The sequence below is a fragment of the Carcharodon carcharias genome, chromosome 10 (genome assembly GCF_017639515.1).
Source record: "Carcharodon carcharias isolate sCarCar2 chromosome 10, sCarCar2.pri, whole genome shotgun sequence".
NCBI classification, from domain to species: domain Eukaryota; kingdom Metazoa; phylum Chordata; class Chondrichthyes; order Lamniformes; family Lamnidae; genus Carcharodon; species Carcharodon carcharias.
In genome coordinates, this window is record NC_054476.1 from 138,143,260 (window position 1) to 138,166,425 (window position 23,166).

A 23,166-nucleotide genomic window follows, 5' to 3' on the forward strand; every position below is an offset into this window, starting at 1 on the left:
TCTGTTATGACTCACTGGGGATAATGCGCTGTAATATCAAGCTCCTGTTCCCCAAGCCGCAAAAAATGTGAAAAGTTTGACCAAACCACCGGATTGCCCTAATTCTACCTAGCTGTTTAATTTAGGTTAACAAAATACAAGCACCAGGTTTGTAAACTTAATAAGTAAATAACTGTTCGTTGAACAAATTGTCTTTAATTAGTAGTGATAGAAAGAAATATGAACTGCAAACTTCTAACTCTATAACTTAAACTCTACCCATTCTTATAAACCCCTACACACAAACACACACACATAAAACACACAAAACATGGATTTTAAGGGTGAGATAAAACAGTTCAACAGCACCAATTCAAAGTATAGAATTAGATGGGTTGATTTTGATTGATGTCTTCCAAATTCCTTGCAGTTTGTTGTCGGTGACACAAGGTGGTTTCCCGGCACTTTCAGTCTGTAGTTCACTGGTCAAAAAGTTTGCTTTTCAATGTCTCTACTGGTGATTTTTCCCCTTTTCCTCTTGATAGGGGTTTTCAGAGAAAGCAGGTTACAGAGATATGAAGGATAGCCAGCTAGCTATTATAGCAGAATTGCTGGAATTTTACAAATACAGAGAGAGGTTTCAGGTCTTCCCTCTTTGCAAGATAGGAGCTGCTCTGCCTACACTGTTGCCACACAGAACTCTGGTCAGCAGCCTCTTAAAATGCTGTCATCGGGCAGCTCCCCTTAGTCCAGAACTCTTTTCCGGCACCATCCTGTTCTCTTATGGCACTCCATGTTCCAGGATAGCAACATTGTAGATATTCCTCAACCTATTCCAGTGATCATGTCTTTCAACTGCAGCCGCTATATTTTTTTTAAAGTCACAGCCCAATTTTTAAAGCCACAGCCCAAGAAAATAAAAAATAGACTCTTCACATGGGTGCATTTCTCCTCACTGCTCCTGAACATCCTCAATACACATTATCTGAGCTTAACACACAGTCGATAAGGAAGTGGACTAAGGGTAATTCCATATTGGGCTTCTGTGTAGCTTGGTCTTGGTTCATTTTCTGGGAGATGGAATGTGAACTGCTGGAGCATGGACGTGAAGAACAGGAAGAGTTCGGTCTTTGCCAGCTGCTCCCCCAGGCACACACGGCGACCTGCCGGGGGAGGAGCAACAGGAGTTAGAGTCAGCAGGAGACAGGCCAGAAGGTCACTGTGGAGTCAACAGTGATTAAACACAACTGTTTCCCTCATAGTCTTAAATACCTAATATCACTCTAGCAGCATCCCACAGCATTTAATCTCTTGCTGAATCAATTTCAATGTTTTTCAACCTTAAGCAAATGTTACCTTACTTCATTCTTGGTTACCCCTAGGGACTTAGAGAGGTGACATTAGTTTAGATTGTAATTTATGGAGTGTGACACATCCTATTTGAGGACGAAGAACAGACTAAGAACCCAAACCCTACATAGAGATGTGGCTGGACATCAATTACTTATCTACAGCTATATATTTCAGTATATGTAATGATTCCTTGAATTCTACATTACCTGCAGAGAATGGAATGAAAGCTTCAGGTTTCACAAACTTCCCCTCCGAGTTGAGGAAGTGACCCGGATTAAACTGATGTGGAGTCGACCAAATGTTCTCATCAAACATGGTGGAGGAAAGATTTGGAATGATCATTGTTCCCTATAAGGTATTTAAATAATGAGACACATTAGCCAAGAACCTATTTGTAATCGGCCATCAGAACAATAAGGTGGAGCCCAATACTTGAGCTCTGGGAGTAGATTATTGATCCTTCTGGTTTGAAGACCATAATCCCCAGTTGTAGATTGGCAAAGGAGCCATTGCTGAGATGAAGAATTGTTTTTACAATGCAGTGAATGACCAGGCACTGCCTGATAGCGTACTAGAGGAGGTTTCAATCATGGCCTTCAAAAGGGAGTCAGGTAAGCATCTGACCAGAAAAAAATTTGCAAGGCTATTGGGAAAGGACCCAGGAGTGGGACTGAGTTGCTCTTCCCCATGGACACATTGGTCTGAATAGTCTCCTTCTGTTCTATGATTCTATGCTCATCACCCCATCAAAAGTATCTCTTTCAGAGATGCTCAGCTCTTTATGCTAATTCAGAATCTTTATCTTTCCCATTATTAAGCTCTCAGTACAGCAGTCAATGTTCATAATTAACACTTATAATTGGGGAGGAATTGTACTTTCCAAGAAGGACAGGTCTTCGGGGTGGGGTTGGGAGCTGCATATCCAAGATTAATTCCATTCTGTACCTTAGGGATTCTGTATGCCATGACCTCTGTATCTCTATATGTTTGATGAGGAAGTGAAATCGGAGCAATATTCCCTAAGCGTTGGGTTTCATGGATAACAGCATTAGTGTATGGCATTTCCTCACGGTCTTCCAACGCTGTCTTTCTCTCCTTCCCAACTACTCTGTCAATCTCTTCATGGACTTTAACTACAGAAGCAAAAGAAGAACAAATTTTGAATATCATCTTTGAGGTGTAATCACTCATGTAACGTGGAAAATGCAAGCAACCAATATGTGAGCGATAACATCGCACAAATAAAAATGTGATGAACGGCTTGATAACATGCTTTAGCGATGTTAGTTGATGGATGAATATTGGCCAGAAGAATTCTCCTGCTTTTCTTTCATATTGCCATGGAATCTTTTACATTAATCACAAGATCCAAGGTGGCAGATTGGATCTTGCTAAATTGAATGTTCATTTTATTTCGAGCGAGGAAAACTGTAAGCTTTGCAAAAGAATACAGCACAGCCGTGTTATGAAGCTGGAAGGCATCTGCCATGCTCACCTGCATGACACAAGTCCAAACATTAGTTTCATATGTGTCAAAGTAGACAGCAAATCAAAGCCGGCGAACAGCTTTGAAAATAATTGATATAAACCCAAATACAAGATCTACCCTGAACAGAAGAAATGTGATAGCAAACACAATTACACGGAAAATGCATTGAGACATTGGCTTTGATCTAAAGCTCTGAATGAACCCACTGTCCCTGCGCTAAGTACATTAACTGCACCATGGAAATTACAAGAATTATTCTCTCACCAGGTCTAGGTTCATGATCCCTCTCCAAGAAATTCTGACCCAGAAAACACTCAAACTCCAAACACTGGCACTTTCCAGCATTGGTGCAGTTTATGCAGTCAATGGGAGGTCTTCACATTTATAGATGTCTGGTGGGTATCACTAAGTGGTTCCCCAAAATTCACATTCCCATTCATGCTAAAACCTCTGGCAGATCCCCCAAGCTCATGAAGGAGTTATGCGGAGGACAAGTAATTTGCGTGTTCTGTTTTGGATGAATCCAACAGGAAGGTAATGGGTAATCTGCCTGTAAAAACTGGGTTGAGTAATAGAGTCTCTCTATGACTGTGTGGCCTGAGATTTGATTCTAACATGGAGACATGCTGTCATACTTACACTGCAGATCTGGATGCAGCACCATGAAGAGCAGGGCCCAGCGTAGGGTGGTGGAGGTGGTCTCTGTACCAGCCGCAAAGAGATCAATAACCGTCCCTAACAAATTGATTTCCAGAAAACTTGTCTTGGGATCGCCCTTCATCTAAATATGAAACACATGGATTCAAATATCAGGAAGAGTATTACATTGTAAATGAATTATAGAGTTGAAATGATTTTCCTGCCAACCGGGGTCATTGGACATTTTTTTTTGCAGTTTCCAAAATGACTCATGTTTTCTGTCACACTGGATCGTGGGTTTGAGACTGTCCAAAGGGAATGAAGCTTTCCCCCACACCGGCCCCCAGCTGCCAGGCAAGGCTAGCTCTCTTATTTCAGCTGTTCCACTGCGTTTTCCGAATTTCAGGACTTCTCTGAGCTTAATCTGATTTGAGGAGGATTGCAAGTTCCTCTGGCAGCCCGGTGGGTTATTGCACTGCCTAGTGTGTACTGAGCCCTGCAGAGGCACATTTCACATACAATCATTGGCCTATGCCATGGACAGTACTTCTATCAGCAGAAAGGAGATAAAAAAATCCCCTCAATAATACATAGAGAGGAGGGAAATCTGTCAAAGTATCTGGTGCTGATATCTGACAAGTGATTCCTCCCCATGGTTAATGCACCAATGGATTTAAAAACAATGGATTTAAAACACATCGAGCCACTGTTTGGAATATGCTGCAGTTTCCACCACATACCTTCTCCTGCTTTGCTAAGAAAGCATCAATGAAGTCCCCAGGCTCATTGGGATCCCATGATTTTTTATGCTCCAAGACTATTTTCTGTACGAATTGGATAATCAGCAGATGATTTTTGAATATTTTATTGTGCGGACCTGGGAGGTGACGAATACAGGGGAACAGATTCAGCAGCTGTAACAAACATAGGGTTTAAAATTAAATGATTTTTTTTTTTTGCAACATGTTGCTGATTTTGCTGCAAATGTCAGACACAGAAATTCATTCCACTAGCTTTACTGCAGCCAAAGAAAGAACTTGTACTTTCTTAAGGCTTCTCAAAATGTTTTGCGGCCAATTGAACACTTCTGAAGTGCAGCCATTGTTGTTTTGTGGGGAACAAGGCAGTCAATTTTCACAGAGCATGATCCCACTGACAGTCATTAGATAAATGGCTAATGGGCTGAGCTTCCACGGAGCGGCAGAACCAGATTACCATTCCGCTCCTAGTTTCCTACCTGAAAATTCAGCCGCTCTTTTCTCGCACAGCCTTCCGATTCAGGCCGGGTGAGAACTGTGTAGGGCAGCGTGCTCCTGAGGCTTTCAGTCGAGGGCTGCACAGTCAGGAGTAAGAAGGCCACTTGCCTTTTTTACAACACTAGCTGTCATAAAGCAGATAAGTTTGAAGATCCAGCCAGATCCAAGCCAGGAAGAAGGCAGGTTTGTAAGGGAAATGGGTAAGATTGGAGGTGGAGGGGGTGGGGGGGTGTTGGTTGGGTGCCAGTCGGAACGGGGGTCAGGTGGTCAGTGGGGTCGGGAGGATGGGGGGGGCATGGGGTGGTGGTGTCAGCATGATAGTTACCCAGTTAGAAGTGGTTTTAATTCTGCTAACCTTTCCTGCTTAACTATTACCATAAGACAGTCAGAACCATCCTATGGTTCCGATTGTAGGACAATTGGCCAATGGATGTTTGCAGTTACAAAAACAAAAGTTGCTGGAAAAACTCAGCAGGTCTGACAGCATCCGTGGAGAGAAAGACAGAGTTAACGTCTCGAGTCCGTATGACTCTTCTTCAGAATGTTTTTATTTCAGATTTCCAGCATCCACGGTATTTTTCTTTTATCTGGATGTTTGCAGTTCCTGGGCAATCCTTACCTGGGGACTTCCAGGGGGCGGGGTGGGGGCTTCCCCAGTGCATCTATGGGGTATCGCCCAGTTACAACTTCCAGAAGCTCGGAATTTACAGGCCAATGTGTTTTCTGTGGCATTGGTCAAGAGATAAATGTTATGCAGGACAACTTCCCTCTTCTTCCACGAGACTTTTTATATCCACTTGAAAGTGTAGACAGGTCCTTAGTTTAATATCTCAACTGAAAGATGGCACTTCCAGCAGTACAACATGCCCTCAGTATTGCACTTGAAATGTCAGGCTGAATTATGTGCTCAAGTCTTTGGAGTGGAATATGAACCCATGACCTTCTGACTATTTAAAAGTAAATCATTCTCTCTTTCTGGTGAAGTACATATATGGTTGGTCACAAAAACTTCAATAATGCTGCTATTATCTACATATGGGCATATCTACATATTGTCTACATTCATGTTTGGGTTGATAATTGACAAGTAACATTCATGCCACACAAGTGGCAAGTAATGACCATCTTCAGCAAGAGAGAATCTAATCTGCCCCTTGACATTCAATGACATTATCACCACTGAATCCCTCGCCATCAACATCCTGCGAGGCTTACCATCGACCAGAAATTAAACTGGATTAACCGTATAAATACTGTGGCCACAAGAGCAAGTCAGAGGCAAGGAATCCTGTGGTGAGTAACTCACCTCCTGACTCCCCACAGCCTGTCCACCATCTACAAGGCTTAAGTCAGGAGTGTGATGGAATACTCTCCACTTGCCTTGGTGAGTGCAGCTCCCAAAACACTCAAGAAGCTTGACACCGCCCAGGACAAAGCAGCCTGCTTAATTAGCACTCCACCCACCAACTGAATCACTCACTCCACCAACAGGACACAGTGGACTTAACTTGCACTCAGGTCAAATTTAAATTGGTTCAATCGCGGATGCGAGTTCCCAATTTTTGGTACGGACTGGAGGGGGAATTAATTTGAACAGCACCTGATTCCTCCACTCACTACACATGTGTAAACAGAAAGGTGTTTTTGATTTTCCCCAACCCTTCAGTTTTGGAGTTATCCAATCCTCCATTAATAACCCTACAACAAGCTCGAGATAAGGTAACTTAAGAGCGGTAGTTTATTTTACGCACACAAAAAACACAGGAAGAGCTTTCGGAATGTCCACCCATTTTGCATTCATACAATAAAAAAGAGATAAGGAAAAGAAAGCGGTACAGGATAAAATCATGATAAAAATAAGAGTTATGGTTTCTCGTGAGTCCAGAGTCCAGAATCAAAAGACCAGTGGCGTATTCCTTCAGAGGTTAGTAGGCTGAAACTATTGGAGGGTGATCTGACTTTCCAGAAGTGAGCACTTCCACGATGGGCGAAAGCACCTAGAGATGAGTCAGCCTTAAAGGCTCAAATACAAGAGTTACAATGTTCCAGTAGTTCACAGAGCAGATGAGGGCTAGGCACTTTACCCGGACAGAACTCTTTCTGCTACTGCCTGTTAGTTGATAAAATGGTAGACTGCCTGGGTTCAGTTCTGCACAGAGATATTTCAGGTTCTAGCAGCTTGGGGGAGGTCATATGACATACCTTCCACTTCTTCTCCTGGGTGTTGAACAAAGGATGTAATTTCCCCAGGTCTGGAATCTTCAGGTGTTTAATAGAGGAGTCAGGGTCCCTTTTGTCCTTTGCAGTCATACTGTCTCCATTGGCCAGAGCTCTGCCTTAGAAGTGTAAAGGGGATTGGTGCATTTCTTTGGGATTTGTTTGTCGGCAGTAGCAGAAGGCATTAGCACCTCTTTAAAGGTAACAAGGTCCCTGCTGGTTTCTGAAGGCTAGAAATTCCTTTGGAATGAGCCATGGCTAGTCAGGGTAAAGCCTTATCCACTTTTAAAATAAAAATATAAAACATATATATATACACACATACATATATATGTATAAAACCTCACATTGACCAGTTTATGATGGCAACAAAAATGGGCTTTGCATCTCCCTGAACTCTCAAGTTGTTCGAGTATTTTCTCTAAACTCACATTTATTACCGTCACAAAATGTGACTCACCCTGGGCTTTGCTTCTCATGAGACTGAAACTGATGTTCAAACCCTACAATACATACACTTCGGGTGTTTTGTGCATTTGTCTTACCTGGCCCCAAAATCCACCTTCCAAGGAAAAATTTTCCCTGATTATGTGAAGAAATTCAAGGAATTTTTTATCTTCATATTCAAACCGTTCTCCAAAGATGATTGAGCAGATAATATTTGAAGTTGCATTGCTTATACTGAAGTGTGGATCAAAGGGGGCACCTGAAGAAATGACAGCAGATTGTGAATGTTCCCAAGAAAAGATCCTAGCAACAAACATTCTGAAAATCTTAAATGTACTGATTGTACTGAGGGCTTTTAATAATTGCTGAGGGCTGGACATTCAATTCAGATTCAACTCACTCCATTTGGACTTATTCACACCCAACCACTGTTTCTCCCATTAGAGAAAGGGGCGAGTCTGAAACTAGAATGGTAACAGCAAAGTAGGCAGCTATTTGGCCCCATCATGCCCTTGCCAGCTGTCTTCAAGAGGAACTCAACTATTCCCTCTCCCACACCTTTTCCCCATAGCCTGGCAAATTTTTTCCCATTAGATGATTATCCAATTCTCTTTTGAAGGTCATATGAGATCATTAGAAATAGGGGATGGTGCAGGCCATTTAGCTCATTGAGCCTGCTTCATCATTAAATAAGATCATGGATGATCTGATTTGTGGCCTTAACTCCACTTTCCTACCTACCCCCATTTCCCTGGACTCCCTTGTAGATCAAAAATCTGCTTACCTCAGTCTTGAATATATTCAATGACCCAGCCTCCACTGCCCTCTGCGGAAGAGAACATTGAACTACTTTACCCCAATCTCAACAACCTCATCAGCTGCTTGTGGAAAAAGCTCTCCCCACCTCTCTCACAAATTCATTTTCAAACTTCCAACTCTCTCTTGTGAGTTCCCAACTCAGAGACACCTCTGCTACCAGTGACCTGAGTTATTCCATCGTCTCTACTTCCAATGTCCTCACCACCATTAATGACACCCTTCAAATAACCACAGACTGAACGAGTGCACACATCCACCAAGACTAGGGCTTAGAAACAATGTCATTGGCAACAGGCAGTGTCTGAGAAGCTTCAACAGATGGTCACGCAGTCTATAATACACTCTAAGACTAAGATCATTGATATTCCTGATGATCAAAAACCTTAGCTTCATATTAGAATGAAGTGGAATGCCTCATAAATCCTTATTATATTTTAAGGTCTACGTAAACTATCAATTCACCTTCACAGCAGCTAATGCATTTACATTTCCATTCCATTTCCTTTCCTTACCCTTTGCACGTTCAAATTTTTTGTTTAAAAATCCAGCTTCTTCCATGATTCTCATCTCCAGAGATTTCTTCCCAAGCCCAAAATTTCTCAGTGTCAAAAGTGAAAATCTTCTCTGCTCTCTCCACCAATGGCCATATCTTGCAAAGATAATACCTATAGGGGTATAATAGAAACTTGCTATTTTTGACTTTGAATGTTATTGTAAAATGGACAATATTAATTCAAATATCAGAGGAAATTAAAATTAGAAGAGGTAAATAATAGGCAGCTGAAGGTATTCTATTCACCTTGGGAACTGGTTAAGTTTACCTTTCCCAAAGAAGGATTATGGATAGCAGGAGGCACCTGTTTGTCTTGGGAGATGATGGACTGTGCCCAGGGTGTATGTCACTTCTGGATTGAACAATGTTTGTTGTGTCTGTAGAGGCTGACTCGTGTGTGTCAGCCCCTTCCATTGCTGGCACAGATGGCCTGAAGTTGACTGATGTTTTTCCCTTCCCTCAGGCTCTCCTTTCTGCCATCTGGTCATTTCTTTTGCCCTCTGCATTTGCCACACCCTTCCTGACTGTTGATTCCAGTCGCTCTGGTCAGCAGTGAAGACTTCACTTGCATAGACTCCAATCCTGATCAACTTGAAGTCTCTCCTGTGGACTCCTTGTATTGCAGATGTGGGTGACCTGGTGGGTCTCCTTCTAATAGCAAGTTTGCCATAGACCACCATGTCTTTGGGGATGCGGTCGTCATCCATTCAGCTCACACGACCCAGCCAATGGAATTGCCACTGACTCAAAGAGGGCAAACATGCTGGGGATCTCTGCATGCTGGTGTACTTCTGTATTTGGCACTCTCTTCTTCCAGGAGATGCCCAAGGTTCACCTGAGGCAGCAGAGGTGGAAGCTATTCATTGTTTTTCTTGGCTTGCACAAGTTGTCTATGCCTTGCTACTGTAAAGGAGGGTGCTGAGAACACAAGGCTGGTACATACAGAGCTTTGTATTTTTGGTTAGCTTGTTGTTGGTCCACAATTGACTTCTCAACTTTGACATGACAGCTGCAGCCTTGGCAACTCTGGTGCTGATTTCAGCATCAAGGGACAAGTTGCTGGTAATTGTTAATCCAAGGTATGTGAAGCTATCAACAACCTCCAGAACAAGGTTGTCAATGTTGATGGAGGTGGAGTCTCTATGTCCTGGCCCATAACTTTGGAGTTCCTAGTGCTCATTGTTAGTCCAAACTCTTTACAGTCCCAGGAGAACTGATCTACAAGCTATTGAGAGTGAACTTCAGTATGGGATGTCAAAGCATTAGCAAACAGTAGCTCACAGACTAGGACATACCACACTTGGTTCTTGGTGTGCAGTCTTACCATCAGCTCTGGCATGCAGGTGGGCACCTTCATTTGAATCACCCCCAAAAGTGTACAACAACAACATGGAGAAGAAATGCCAAAGAGAATTGGCATTAGTACACAGCCCTGCTTTACCCCACTGCTGATCTTGAAAGAATCTGATGATACCCCATTGTAACTGACGGAAAGAATAAATGATGCCCAGAGTCCAGGTGGGCAGCCTATTTACTGCAGCAGTTTGAAGAGTCCGCCTCGCTGATGAGATCAAAGGCCTTGGTAAGGTCTATGAAGGCAATGAAGAGTGCTCTGTACTACTTGTAGCACATGTCCTATAACAGCCGAAGTGAGAAAACCTTGTTCAGCAGCGATCTACCAGCTCTGAAGCTGCACTGAGATAGGGTGTATACGTGATGCCAGGGTTCTTCCCCACAATACTTAATAAGAAGATGTCTCAGTAGTTGTTGCAGTCACTGTGATCTCCTTTGTTTTTGTACAAGGTGACTTTGCATCATCCCTGCCTTGAGGCACAAATCTCTCCTTCCAGCAAAGACACAAAAGTTCATGGAGATGCTGATTTCGGGTACAGCCATCATTTCCTGAGCTTGTAGTAAGACAGTCAAAGGCCCTGTTGACCTCTACTATAGTGGGCTCCTTGTCCAGCATCCCCCTGACAGGAATGTTTGGAATGGCACTGAGAGCTTCTTCGGTGACAATGTTCTCCGTTGCGTAGAGGTTGAGATAAGTGCTCCATCCGCCTTTTCCATCTGATTGCTCGGTTTAGTGATGATCATTCCTGTCTTTGTCTTCAAGAGGGCTGATTTGGTTGCTGCTGGGCCTGTTGCTTTCTTGATTCCTTCATATAGCCCTCTAACATCCCCAGGTTCAACAACAGGTTGTATCCTGCTGCAGATTTTCAACCAGCATTGATTGGCGCAATGCTGAGCAGTTTGCTGAGACTTGATTCTGGAAGCTCTGAGATCATCTCAATTTTGTTTGCTGGGGATTTGCTTGTAGCTCATGAGTCGTCTCCTCTTGTTTGCAGTAACTGGCTCCATTTCAATCCAATAAGCCTCAAACCAGTCAGCACTCATCTGATCTCTTTTCCCATATGCAGTGAGTGCAGAGTTTATAGATGGTGACATAGAGATGATCCAAAGAGACACAGGACATCATACTTCAGGAGAAATCAATTGCAGAGAACCAGGACATAAGTATTCACATAGAAACCAATATCAATGTGTCTGGGGGAACTGTGCACCTGGACATACTGAGTCCAGCTCCCTTGGGCACACCAAGGCCAGTTCCCCTGGACACACTGAGACCAGCTCCCCTGGACACACTGAGACCAGCTCTCCTGGACACACTGAAACCAGCTCCTCCATACTGCGATTGAAAGTCCTGCAGATTGAGGGATGTAAAGTTCATTGATTACCAACAGAAACAGCTAAAGTCTATCCCAATCCAGTCCCCTGGTTTGTGAGACTGTCTCTGAAACCTGGTATATTTACCTTCTCCCATGAGTTTAAACAAATCTTCATATACTGGAAAGTGTGGCCGATCAGCAAAATCCTCTGATTTCTTCACCAGTGCCTCTTTTAGAGTTTCATAACCACTCAGTATCACTATGTTTGTCCATCCAAACTGTACACTGACCACATTGCCGTATTTCTTCCACAGCTTAAAAATAAAGAAAATAATTAACTGGGGGAAAACATGAGTCTAATATTGTAGGTTTGACATTGCTCACTTATAGGTCAGATGCAAATTGTTCAGTTTGGAATGATTTCAAACAGATTCAGCAAATTACCCAATATGGACTTCTTCCATACCCCTAGCCCAATTGGTGCTGGGCTCCAATATGTTTGCCATTCTACTCCATATTCCAATGCACGTAAAGTTGGTGTTGGCTTCTTTATGTACAGCGAAAGTTTGCCTTGACTAATGCAATTACCCATCCAACTGACTGTGGTTCTAATACTGAAATGTTACAATACAGTAATTATACACATCCACAAACAGTTGCATGAACAGCAGGTTCCTCACCCAGTAGAAATTAACTCCTGCAATTCCACTTGTGCTTGCCCTCCACATCTATGGGTTCTGACTAATTGCTTCCTCTTGCATCTCAATAACTAACTGTCCCTGTCGCTGGGCTGGATACAAGTGCTGCTGCTAGTCACTACAGAAGTGGATGATGCAGATTGACCTCAGTCACATCCCAGGCATCCCCTTGGACATTTAGAGAAGAAAAAGAGTAACATATTTTAAAATCATGAAATAAAATATCCCTTGAAATTGGTAAAACATTTTGGTTTATTGTGCTACAGTGGCATAATGTGTGAGTGGGTGAATAAGGAGATAAGGAGAGCATAGTAAAGAACATGAACCTGCAAAGAAAGCCTCAACATTCCTTCCCTATTCTGTAGGCTACTCGATGCACAGAATCTCCAGGCCTGTCTCCTGATGAGCAAAAGATCGCAGCTCTCATGTGCTGTACAAGCAGGCGATGGGAATTTGGAGCAGATGCTGGGTATAATTGAAACCAAGAGGCAATAACAAATAAGCAATATATAAATAATCAAGATAATTAGTGAGATCTAAGGCTATAAAATGAAAATGAATTAAATAGAGGATACCACTCTTAAAGGGATCTGAATTGCATTCAATAAAAATCTGGTGTACATAAATAATAAATGAATGAATAGGAGTAGGCTAAATTAAAATGATATATAGATATATGGATAGATACGTATTATTGCATATCATAAGTGGGTGCACTCTTAAGCAAAATGATGGTGCAGCTAATAACTGGATTGCTGTGCCATGTTCACTTTCCAGGATTCTTCATGTCTCCAGAATGCTCTGGGGATATGGGTTCAAATCCAACCATGGCAGCTGGTGTAATTAAAATTCAATTAATTAAATCTGGAATATAAAGCTAGTCTTAGTAATGGCGGCTATGAAACTATCATCAATTGTCGCAAAAGCCCATCTGGTTCACTATTGTCTTTTAGTGTTGCTAAAAAATAGAGACACGTCTAACATCCAAACAAGGAGCAGTAGGCCATTCAGCCTATCGAGCCTGCTCCACCATTTTATAAGATCTTGGCTGATCTGATAGTAACCTGAAATCTGCATCCCACCTACTGCCGATAACCCTCTTGCTTACCAAGACTCTACCCACCTCTGCCTTAAAAATATTCAAAGGCTCTGCTTCCACCACCTTTTTAGGAAGAGAGCTCCAAAGACTCACGACCCTCAGAGTGAAAAACATTTCACCTCATCTGTTTTAAATGGGCGACCCCTTATTTTTAAACAGTGACCCCTAGTTCTAGATTCTTCCACAACAGGAAACATTCTCTCCATGTCCACCCTGTCAAGACCCCTCAGGATCTTATATGTTTCAATCAAGTCACCTCTTACTCTTCTAAACTCCAGCAGATACAAGCCTAGTCTGTCCAACCTTTCCTCATAAGATGACCCAGCCATTCCAGGTATTACCCTGGCAAACTTTCTCTGAACTACTTCCATTTACATCCTTCCTTATATAATGTGACCGAGTCTGTATACAGTACTCCAAATGTGGTCTCACTAGTGCCCTGTACAACTGAAGCAAAACCTCCCTACTTATGTATTCAATTCCCCTCGCAAAAAATGATAACATTCTATTAGCTTTCCTAATTACTTGCTGTACCTGCATACTAGCCTTTTGTGGTTCATGCATCAGGATACCCAGATCCTTCTGCACTTCAGAGATCTGCAATCTCTCACCATTTAGATAATATGTTTCTCTTTTATTCTTCCTGCCAATTTCACATTTTCCCACATTATACTCCATCTGCCCACTCACTTAACCTATCTATATTTGTAGCCTCATTGTGTCCTCTTCACATCTTACTTTCCTAACTATCTTTATGCAATCAGCAAATTTGGCAACCATCCCTTCATCCAAGTCATTTATATAAATTGTAAACAGTTCAGGTCCCAGCACTGATCCCTGTGGCATGCCACTTGTTACATCTTGCCAACCTGAAAAAGACCCATTTATGCCTACTCTCTGCTTCCTGTTAGCCAGCCAATCTTCCATAAATGCCAATATATTACCCCTTATATCATGAGCTTTTATTTTCTGCAATAACCTTTGATGTGGCACTTTATCTAATGCCTTCTGGGAATCTAAATACAGTACATCTACCAGCCCTCCTAATCCCCAGCACATGTTTAACCAACTTATTGGAATTCTTTGAGGAAGTAACATGATTTCCCTTTCAAAAAACCATGTTGACTCTGCCTGATGACCTTGAGCTTATCCAAGTGCCCTGCTATAACTTCTTTAATAATAGCTTCTAACATTTTCCCTATGACAGGTGTTAAACTAACTGGCCTGTAGTTTCCTGCTATCTGTCTTCCTCCCTTTTTGAATAATGACGTTACATTTGCTATCTTCCAATCTAATGGGACCTTCCCTGAATCTAGGGAGTTTTGGAAAATTAAGACCAATGCAGCAATTATCTCACGAGATACTTTTTAGAGATCCTAGGATGAAGACCATCAGGACCCGGGCTCTTGTCAGCCTGCAGCTCCAACAATTTACTCAGTACCACTTCTCTGGTGGCTGTAATTTTCCTGACTTCCTTCCCCACTTCCATTTCCTGGTTTATAGCTGCTTCTGGGATGTTACTTGTATCCTCGAAAGTGAAAACTGATGCAAAATATCTGTTCAATTCATCTGCCATCTCCTTGTTTTCCATTATCCATATTCTAGACTCACTTTCTATAGGGCCAATGCTCAATTTGTTAACAGCTGTTCACAATATATAATGATTTGGACGAGGGAACCAAATGTAATATTTCCAGTCTTGCTGACAATACAAACTAGGTGGGAATTTGAGTGATGAGGAGGATGTTAAGAGGCTTCAAGACGATTTAGACAAGTTGAGTGAGTGGGCAAATACAAGGCAGATGCAGTAAAAAGTGGATACGTGTGAAGTTACCCACTTTGGTAGGAAAAACAGAATGACAGAGTATTATTTAAATGGTGATAAATTGGGGAATGTTGATGTACAAAGGGACCTGCATGTCCAAGAAAACTGTTAGGGGGAAGAAATTAAGTAAGAATTTATGGTAAGGGAGAATTTATTGAAAAGGAATGAATTACTTAAAACCTCCAAGCAACCAGGGCTACCAAGCACATTAGCAGTTAAAGGTTACCAGATGAACCTTGCACAACCTTAGGGCCTGCAAACAACAGAAAGGCCTTGGGAGCTGGACTGCAGTCAGAGCATTGGCAATAACAACTAAGATTAAGTGTGCTCTTCAACAGATAGGGGAAGAACAGATGGTCCTAGTTTAGGCAGGAGGGAAGGTCTCTACCTGGGTGAAAAATAGGGACATACGATGTATGTACCTGTTGCCAGAGATGTCTGTTTAATGTAAACATATATATTGACGAGATTGGAATCTGGAAACTGTTCTTGTATGTGACCAATAACGTATAAATATGTTGAACACTTGTAATTTAGCAGAGTGCTATCTCAAGCTGCATTGAGATGATTCTCCCCTTGCAATTGCTTGAGTAAATGATCGTGACCTGTACCTGAGACTCCTGTGGTCTGTTTGTCAAATTGACCACAACAATTTGGCGTAGTCGGCAGGATACTTGGATCGGATCCTTGGGACGGCTCTGCAAAGTGGGTGAGTATATTTACTTACCACCCGTAGTTAGTGCAGTAAGCCTACCCGAGAACGGTCCGGTCAAGTATCAAAGAATCGGGAGGAGGACTCAGGGCAGGAGATAGGAGGCGCCAGGGGTAAGAGGCAGAGCCGTGCAGCTGGGCTAGCGGTGCCAAAGCTGCGCAGGAAGGCCAGAGCACTACCAAAGAGAGGAGGCAGAGCCATGCTGGTGGGTAACGGTTTGAAATATAACCATAACCGAAGCCGCGCAGGAAGGCTAGACCCCAGTTAAGAGGAGGCAGAGCCGGGCTGGCAGGTTATGGTTTGAAATATAACCATAACCGAAGCTGCGCAGGAAGGCCAGGCCCCAGTTAAGAGGAGGCGGAGCTGTGCTAGCCGGTTATGGTTTGAAATCAACTTAGCCGAAGCTGCGCAGAGAGGCCAGACCCCAGTGAAATAAGTGAAACCGCACATACCGCAAATATCTAAGCTATAAGGGCCGTGCGAACGTACTGCACAGAGATAGAAGAGAATAAGAGCAGAATGCCGTCAGGGAAACAGAATAGTGCTATGGAACTAGACTGGGGAACTGCGGACTCCATTACAAAGTTCATAGCGGAACAGCAGTCAAAACTAATCACAAAAAATCCATGTCCTCCTGCAGTCATACCTCTGTAATGGCTATCAAATCGTAATTATTTATTTCTATGTGCGCTCTCAGTTCATCTGTTTTGTTTCGAATGCTACGTGTATTCAGACAGAGATTTTAGTTTTATCCTTTTATTCTTTTTATAACCTCTAGTTTCATCTGTTGATTTACCATTAGATTTGTACTCTCTCTCCCTTCCTGTCATGGACTGTTTTTCATTTCCCGTAACAATACCTTTCTCTTTTGTCTTGTCTCTACTCTTTGATTTACCACATTTTCCTAAATTTGATCCCTTTCCCCTACTATTTAGTTTAAATTGCTCTCTACTTCCCCATTTGTGTGGTTCGCAAGGACACTGGTCCCAGCACAGCTTGAGTGTAGACCATCCCAATGGTACATATCCCACTTTCCCCAGTATCGGTGCCAGTGCCCATGAACCAGAAATCAATTCTCCTATACCAATCTTTGAGCCACACATTTATCTCCCTAATCTGATTTGCCCTATGCCAATTTACACCGGAGTCAGGTAATAATCCAGAGATTATGACCTTTGAGGTTCTGCTTCTTAATTTGTTGCCTAGGTCATTGTACTGACTACGCAGAACCTCCTTCTTTGTCCTGCTGATGTTATTGGTACCTACATGGACCACGGCTACTGGGTTCTCCCCCTCCCACTGCAAGTTCCTCTCCAGTCCCGAGCATATGTCCTGCACCCTGGCATCAGGCAGGCAACACAGTCGTCTGGACTCACGGTCTTTGCTGAAGAGAACAGTGTCAATTCTTCTGACTATACTATCCCCTACTACCACTACATTTTTTTTTGCTCTTCCCACTTTGATGGCTTCCTGTACCATGGTACCATGGTCAGTTTGTTCATCCACTCTGCAGCCTCCACTCTCATCCAAACAAGCTGAGAGGACCTCAAACCTGTTGGACAATTGCAGAGGTGCACACTCCTGTGTTCCTGCCCTCTGAGTCCCCTTACCTGCCTCACTCACAGTCACACTCTCCTGTCCCTGACCACTGACCAAATCAGAAGACCCTGTCCCAAGAGGTGTGACTGCCTCCTGGTACAAAGAATCTAGGTAACTGTCCCCTTCCTGATGCATCACAGTGTCTGTAGTTCAGCCTCAACCTCATAAACCCTGAGCTGAAGCTGCTCAAACTTTAAACACTTGCTGCAGTCGTGTTTGCCCTGGATCAAACTGGCATCAGGAGCTCCCACATGTTGCAGCTGTGACACATCACCTGTCCTGACATCCTTAATTATTTAATTCAATAATATATTTTACTTTTGTTTTTATATATTTTATTAACCTTATCATTGGTAGCTAGTCTATTTTGAACTTAGGAAGAGAATAAAACTTAGTCGCTTACCAGATACTCACCACATAACTAGCTTCTGCTCCTGTGGCAAAGTAAGACCACTTCCTGAAGGCTGAGAAAGCTAGAAAGCAGAAAGCAGAAAGCAAAAGAGCATCTATTTCCCTTCCTTCCCTAACTCTCTTAATTACCCAACTACCAGCACTCTATTCTAAGTCTCACTTCTTGCAGTAAACCTTACTTACAGCTCTTCTTTCCCCCTGTTCACCAAATTCCCTCTTAAACCAAATTCCCAAATATACTCACTTGGTCTCTGTCGCACTCAGGCCAAAGTCTCCACTCACTGCACGCCTCTTACTGTCTTTCACTCATCAGGACACTCGCAAGAATACCAATAAGAAAAAACATATGTCCGGTCTCCAGCCATGCTCCTGTTTGGTGGCTGACTGCAAGTCCCGTAGTGGCCACTGCTCCCAGTGGCTCTGCTGGAATGGAAAAGCTGCCAGCTCTCTGATTGGCTAGCAGTTCTTGGGGACAGGACATCCTTCCTCATGGGGGCGGGAGCCACAAACTCATGCAACTAAATGTCCGACAGCCGTAAAATCCAGTCCGACTTCCAGGGCCTGAGGACGTGAGCTCTCCTTCAACTTTTCAGCCAGTGGGCGGGGCCACCACCTCTGGGTAAAATTCAGCCTATAGCTGTTAAACATTCCACAGAGATGTGGCGAGTTTAGTTGCTCTTGAGCTGGATTTTATGGAAAGATGAATTACTTGCCTCCCTGACTGAAAAGTCTGTTGACGTTATGCTGACTGAGAAACCCAGCAGTTCCACAGCAATATTATGCTGGGGGCAGCCTTAATTGGGTCAGAGCGGGTATTCCACCCCCACTGGGAGGGGGTCCCGCCCCTGAAAGCTGCCGGCCAATCTAATTAGGATTACAAACAGTCCCTGGAGAAACAATCCTTCACCTTCAAATAAGCCAGCAGGAGGGCCTTCAAATACACTCCTTTATTTATTTTGATGGTTCTAGACATTGTTTACACTGATTTTTAAAAATATATTCATTCAGGGCATGTGGGCTTTGCTGGCTAGGCCAGCATTTATTGCCCATCCCTAACTGCCCTTGAGAGCTGCCTTCTTGAACCGCTGCAGTCCATGCGGTGTAGGTACACCCACAGTGCTGTTAGGAAGGGGGGTTTCAGGATTTTGACCCAGCGACAGTGAAGGAACGGCGATACATTTTCAAGTCAGGATGGTGAGTGACTTGGAGGGGAACTTCCAGGTAGTGGTGTTCCCATATATCTGCTACCCTTGTCCTTCTTGATGGTTCTGGGTTTTGGAAGGTGCTGTCTAAGAAGCCTTGCTGAATTCCTGCAGTACATCTTCAGGCTGGTATACACTGCTGCTACTGTGTGTTGGTGATGGAAGAAGTGAATGCTTGTGGATGTGGTGCCAATCAAGGGGCTGCTTTGGATGGTGTCGAGCTTTTGAGTGTTGTGGGAACTGCACTCATCCAGGCAAGTGGGGAGTATTCCATCACACTCCTGACTTGTGCCTTGTAGATGATGGACAGGCTTTGGGGAGTCAGGAAGTGAGTTACTCAATGCAGAATTCCCAGCCTCTGACCTGCTCTTGTAGCCACAGTATTTACATGGCTTGTCAAGTTCAATTTCTGGTCAATGGTAATCCGCAGGATGTTGATAGTGGCGGATTCAGTGATGGTAATGCCATCAAACATCAAGGGCCGATGGTTAGATTCTGTCTTGTTGGAGATGGAATTGTCTGGGGCTTGTGCAGCATGAATGTTACTTGCCACTTGTCAGCCCAGCCTGGATATTGTCCAGGTCTTGCTGCATTTGGACATGGACTGCTTCAGTATCTGTGTCACGAATGGTGCTGAACATTGTGTAATCATCAGCGAATATCCCCACTTCTGACCTTATGATGGAGGAAAGGTCATTGATGAAACAGCTGAAGATGGTTGGGCCTAAGACACTACCATCTAGAACTCCTGCAGTGATACCCTGGAACTGAGATTGCTGATCTCCAACGAACACAACCATCTTCCTTTGTGCTAGGTATGACTCCCCAGTGGAGAGTTTTCCCCCGATTCCCATTGATTTCAGTTTTGCTGGGGATCCTTGATGCCACACTCTGTCAAATGCGGCCTTGATATCAAGCGCAGTCACCTTCACCTCACCTCGAGATTTCAGCTCTTTGTCCATGCTTGAACCAGGGCTGTAATGAGGTCAGGAGCTGAGTGGCCCTGGCAGAACCCAAACTGGGTATCAGTGAGCAGGTTATTGCGAAGCAGGTGCTGTTTGATAGCACTGTTGATGACCTCTTCCATTACTTTACTGATGATCGAGAGTATAGGTGGCTACTGGCTGGATTGGATTTGTCCTGCTTTTTGTGTACAGGACATACCTGGGCAATTTTCCACACAGCCAGGTAGATGCCAGTGTTGTAGCTGCGCTGGAACAGCTTAGCTAGGGGTGTGTCAAGTTTTGGAGCGCAAGTCATCAGTACTATTGCGAAAATATTGTCAGGGCCCATAGCCTTTGCAAATGCGTCAGCCTTATCTTTTGCACTGATGTGCTGGGCTCCCCCAACATTGAGAATGGGGATATTTGTGGAGACTTCCCCTCCAGTGATTTGTTTAATTGTCCACTACCATTCACGACTGGATGTGGCAGGGCTGCAGAGCTTAGACCTGATCCATTGGTTGTGGGATGGCTTAGCTCTGCCTATCACTTACTGCTTATGAAGTTTGGAATGCAAGTAGTCCTGTGTTATAGCTTCACCAGGTTGACACCTCAATTTTATTTATGTCTGGTGCTGCTCCTGGCACGCTCTCATGCACTCTTCATTGAACCAGGGTGATCCCTTGGCTTGATGGCAATGGTAGAGTGGAGGGTATGCCGGGCCATGAAGTTACAGATTGTGTTTGAGTACAATTCTGCTGCTGCTGATGGCCCACAGCGCCTCATGGATGCCGAGTCTTGAGTTGGTATATTTGTTCAAAATCTATCCCATTTAGCACGGTGGTAGTGCTACACAACACAATGGAGGGTAGCCTCATGTGAAGACGGGACTTCGCCTCCACAACAACTGTGCGGCCGTCACTCCTATCAATAGTGTCATGCACACATGCATCTGTGGCAGACAGGTTGGTGAGGATGAGGTCAAAGTATGTTTTTCTCTCCTGTTGGTTCCCTCACTTCCTGCCACAGACCCAGTCTAGCAGCTATGTCCTTTCGGACTTGGTCAGTAGTGGTGCTACTGAGCCACTCTTGGTGATGGACATTGAAGTCACCCACCCGAAGAACATTCTGTGCCCTTGCCATCCTCAGTGCTTCCTCCAAGTGGTGTTCAACTTGGAGGAGTACTGATTCATTAGTTGAGGGAGGGCGGTACCTGGTAATCAGCAGGAGGTTTCCTTGCTCTTGTTTGACCTGATGCCATTAGACTTCATGGTGTCCAGAGTCAATGTTGAGCACCCCCAGAGCAACTCCCTCCCAACTATACACCACTGTGCCACCACCTCTGCTGGGCCTGTCCTGCTGGTGGACGGGACATACACAGGGATGGTGATGGTGGTGGTGGTGTCTGGGACATAATCTATAAGATATGATTCTGTGAGGGTGACTATGTCAAACGGTTGCTTGACTACTCTGTGAGACAACTCTCGCAATTTTGGCACTAACCCCCAGATATTAGTAAGGAGGACTTTGCAAGGTCAACAGGGCTGAGTTTTCCATTGTTGTTTCTGGTGCCTAGGTCGATGTCGGGTGGTCTGTCCAGTTTCACTCCTTTTTTGAGACTTTGCAGCGTTTTGTTACAACTGAGTGTCTCGCTAAGCCATTTCAAAAGGCATCACATTGCTGTGGGTCTGGAGTCATATGTAGGCCAGACCAGGTCAGGTCGGCAGATTTCCTTCCCTAAAAGGACATTAGTGAACCAGCTGGGATCTTACAACAATCAGCAATGGTTTCATGGTCATCATTAGACTTTTAATTCCAGATTTATATTGATTTCATATTCCACCATCTGCCATGGCAGGATTCGAACCCAGGTTCCCACAGCATTACCCTGGGTCTCTGGGTCAGTCTAGTGACAATGCCATTATGCCTCATTGACTGGGATCAAAACAGGATTACAACAAAGCAGCACTTAGTGAATTCTCACTTCACTATATTTTAGCCTGGATCAGCTCTGTACTGCTCCTTCTCATTATCTCCTGACTGCAATAATGTAGGCCTGAAACTTTCACTGAAACCTGAAACTGAAATGAACCATTACACATACTATATAAGGTGAATAAAGTGCTTGATAAGAAATTACTCCATTATTGGGATCTTCATGTAATCTAAACCTGAAGCAACATCATAAGCACAAAAATTTATACTTGATCCCATTAAAGAAAGGAGGATATAGAGAAAGTAATCATGAAGAATGAGTTAAAAAAATAAACAAAAGAGAGAAAGTAAGGCACTAAGGGGAGAGAAATGGAGGAAGCTATGAAAAAGCAAACATCAAGAGAGAGAAAGGGAAACTGAAAGGGAAACTGAGAGGGTTAAAGGTGATCCACAGAACAGGGCCCCTCGCCTTCAGCCAGCCCAATTCACTCTCTTATCTTACCATTTGTACTTTACCTTTGCAAACGATAAGTGAGGGTTGCTCAAATCGAAGTGAAGAATGTTTCCAATGAAAGGCAAACCCCAGGGCCCAGGAGGGTAGTTCTGACACTTCTTCCGTCTCTTCATGAAGTCAAAGGCCAGGGCAAACACAGCAAAGAACAAGGCCAGCACAGTGAACCTGTCAAACACCACGAACAGGAACTTGGGGAAAGCCGAGAGCTCCATGTTTACCAGAGAGAAAAACACTTGACCAGCAGCCAACAAGCAGAACCAGCCTGTCAGCTGACAGTCAGTGAGCTCTGCTGCAAGGTTTTACTGTGGGAATCCAGCTAATCTTATGTAACACGCTACACTTCATTACAGGAGTGACTTTGTTTATTGACCCAGAGCTTATATAACTATAAAAAAGAAAACTTCTGTTAAAATTCAATCATTTTTTTTCCCAAATCTTTCACAGCCAGATTAATAAAACAAAGGATTGGTTTTATTTTTGAAGCTGAAATAATGACAGGACTATCTTTATGGAGAGAGATCAGGGCCATAGAGTTATTTTTGGATTGCTCTCACAAAGAACCTGTTCCTATGCCATAAGTTAACTTTCTAGAAACTATCTTAGAGTAGCAGAAATTCAATGACTGTAAAATTTGACAGAGCCCGATAATAGGCGCAGGTATGGCATTGTGTGATAAACATGTCCCATTGCTTCCAATGCTTGCAGCACGCAAACTTGGTGCCTCCTGTAGATTTACATGATAGTTTGCAGGCTGTGCTAAATGAACTGCTGGATGACTGCCTGCCTCAGTAGGAAGCCCAAGATTGTGT

The 23,166-nt window shown here is 43.6% G+C and overlaps 1 protein-coding gene across 1 annotated transcript; it reads right to left on the bottom strand.

Moving 5' to 3' along the window:
• Positions 1-218: 218 nt before the first annotated feature.
• LOC121282986 (cytochrome P450 2J6-like) lies at positions 219-22,669 on the bottom strand. The gene is made up of 9 exons (XM_041196855.1): positions 22,360-22,669; positions 11,567-11,735; positions 8,712-8,864; positions 7,479-7,639; positions 4,201-4,374; positions 3,461-3,602; positions 2,278-2,465; positions 1,539-1,680; positions 219-1,142 (listed from the first exon to the last, which is right to left on the bottom strand). Exons 1-9 carry the CDS (start codon positions 22,567-22,569, stop codon positions 961-963), a joined length of 1,521 nt encoding a protein of 506 aa, XP_041052789.1. The 5' UTR covers positions 22,570-22,669; the 3' UTR covers positions 219-960.
• Between the last annotated feature and the right edge of the window lie 497 nt (positions 22,670-23,166).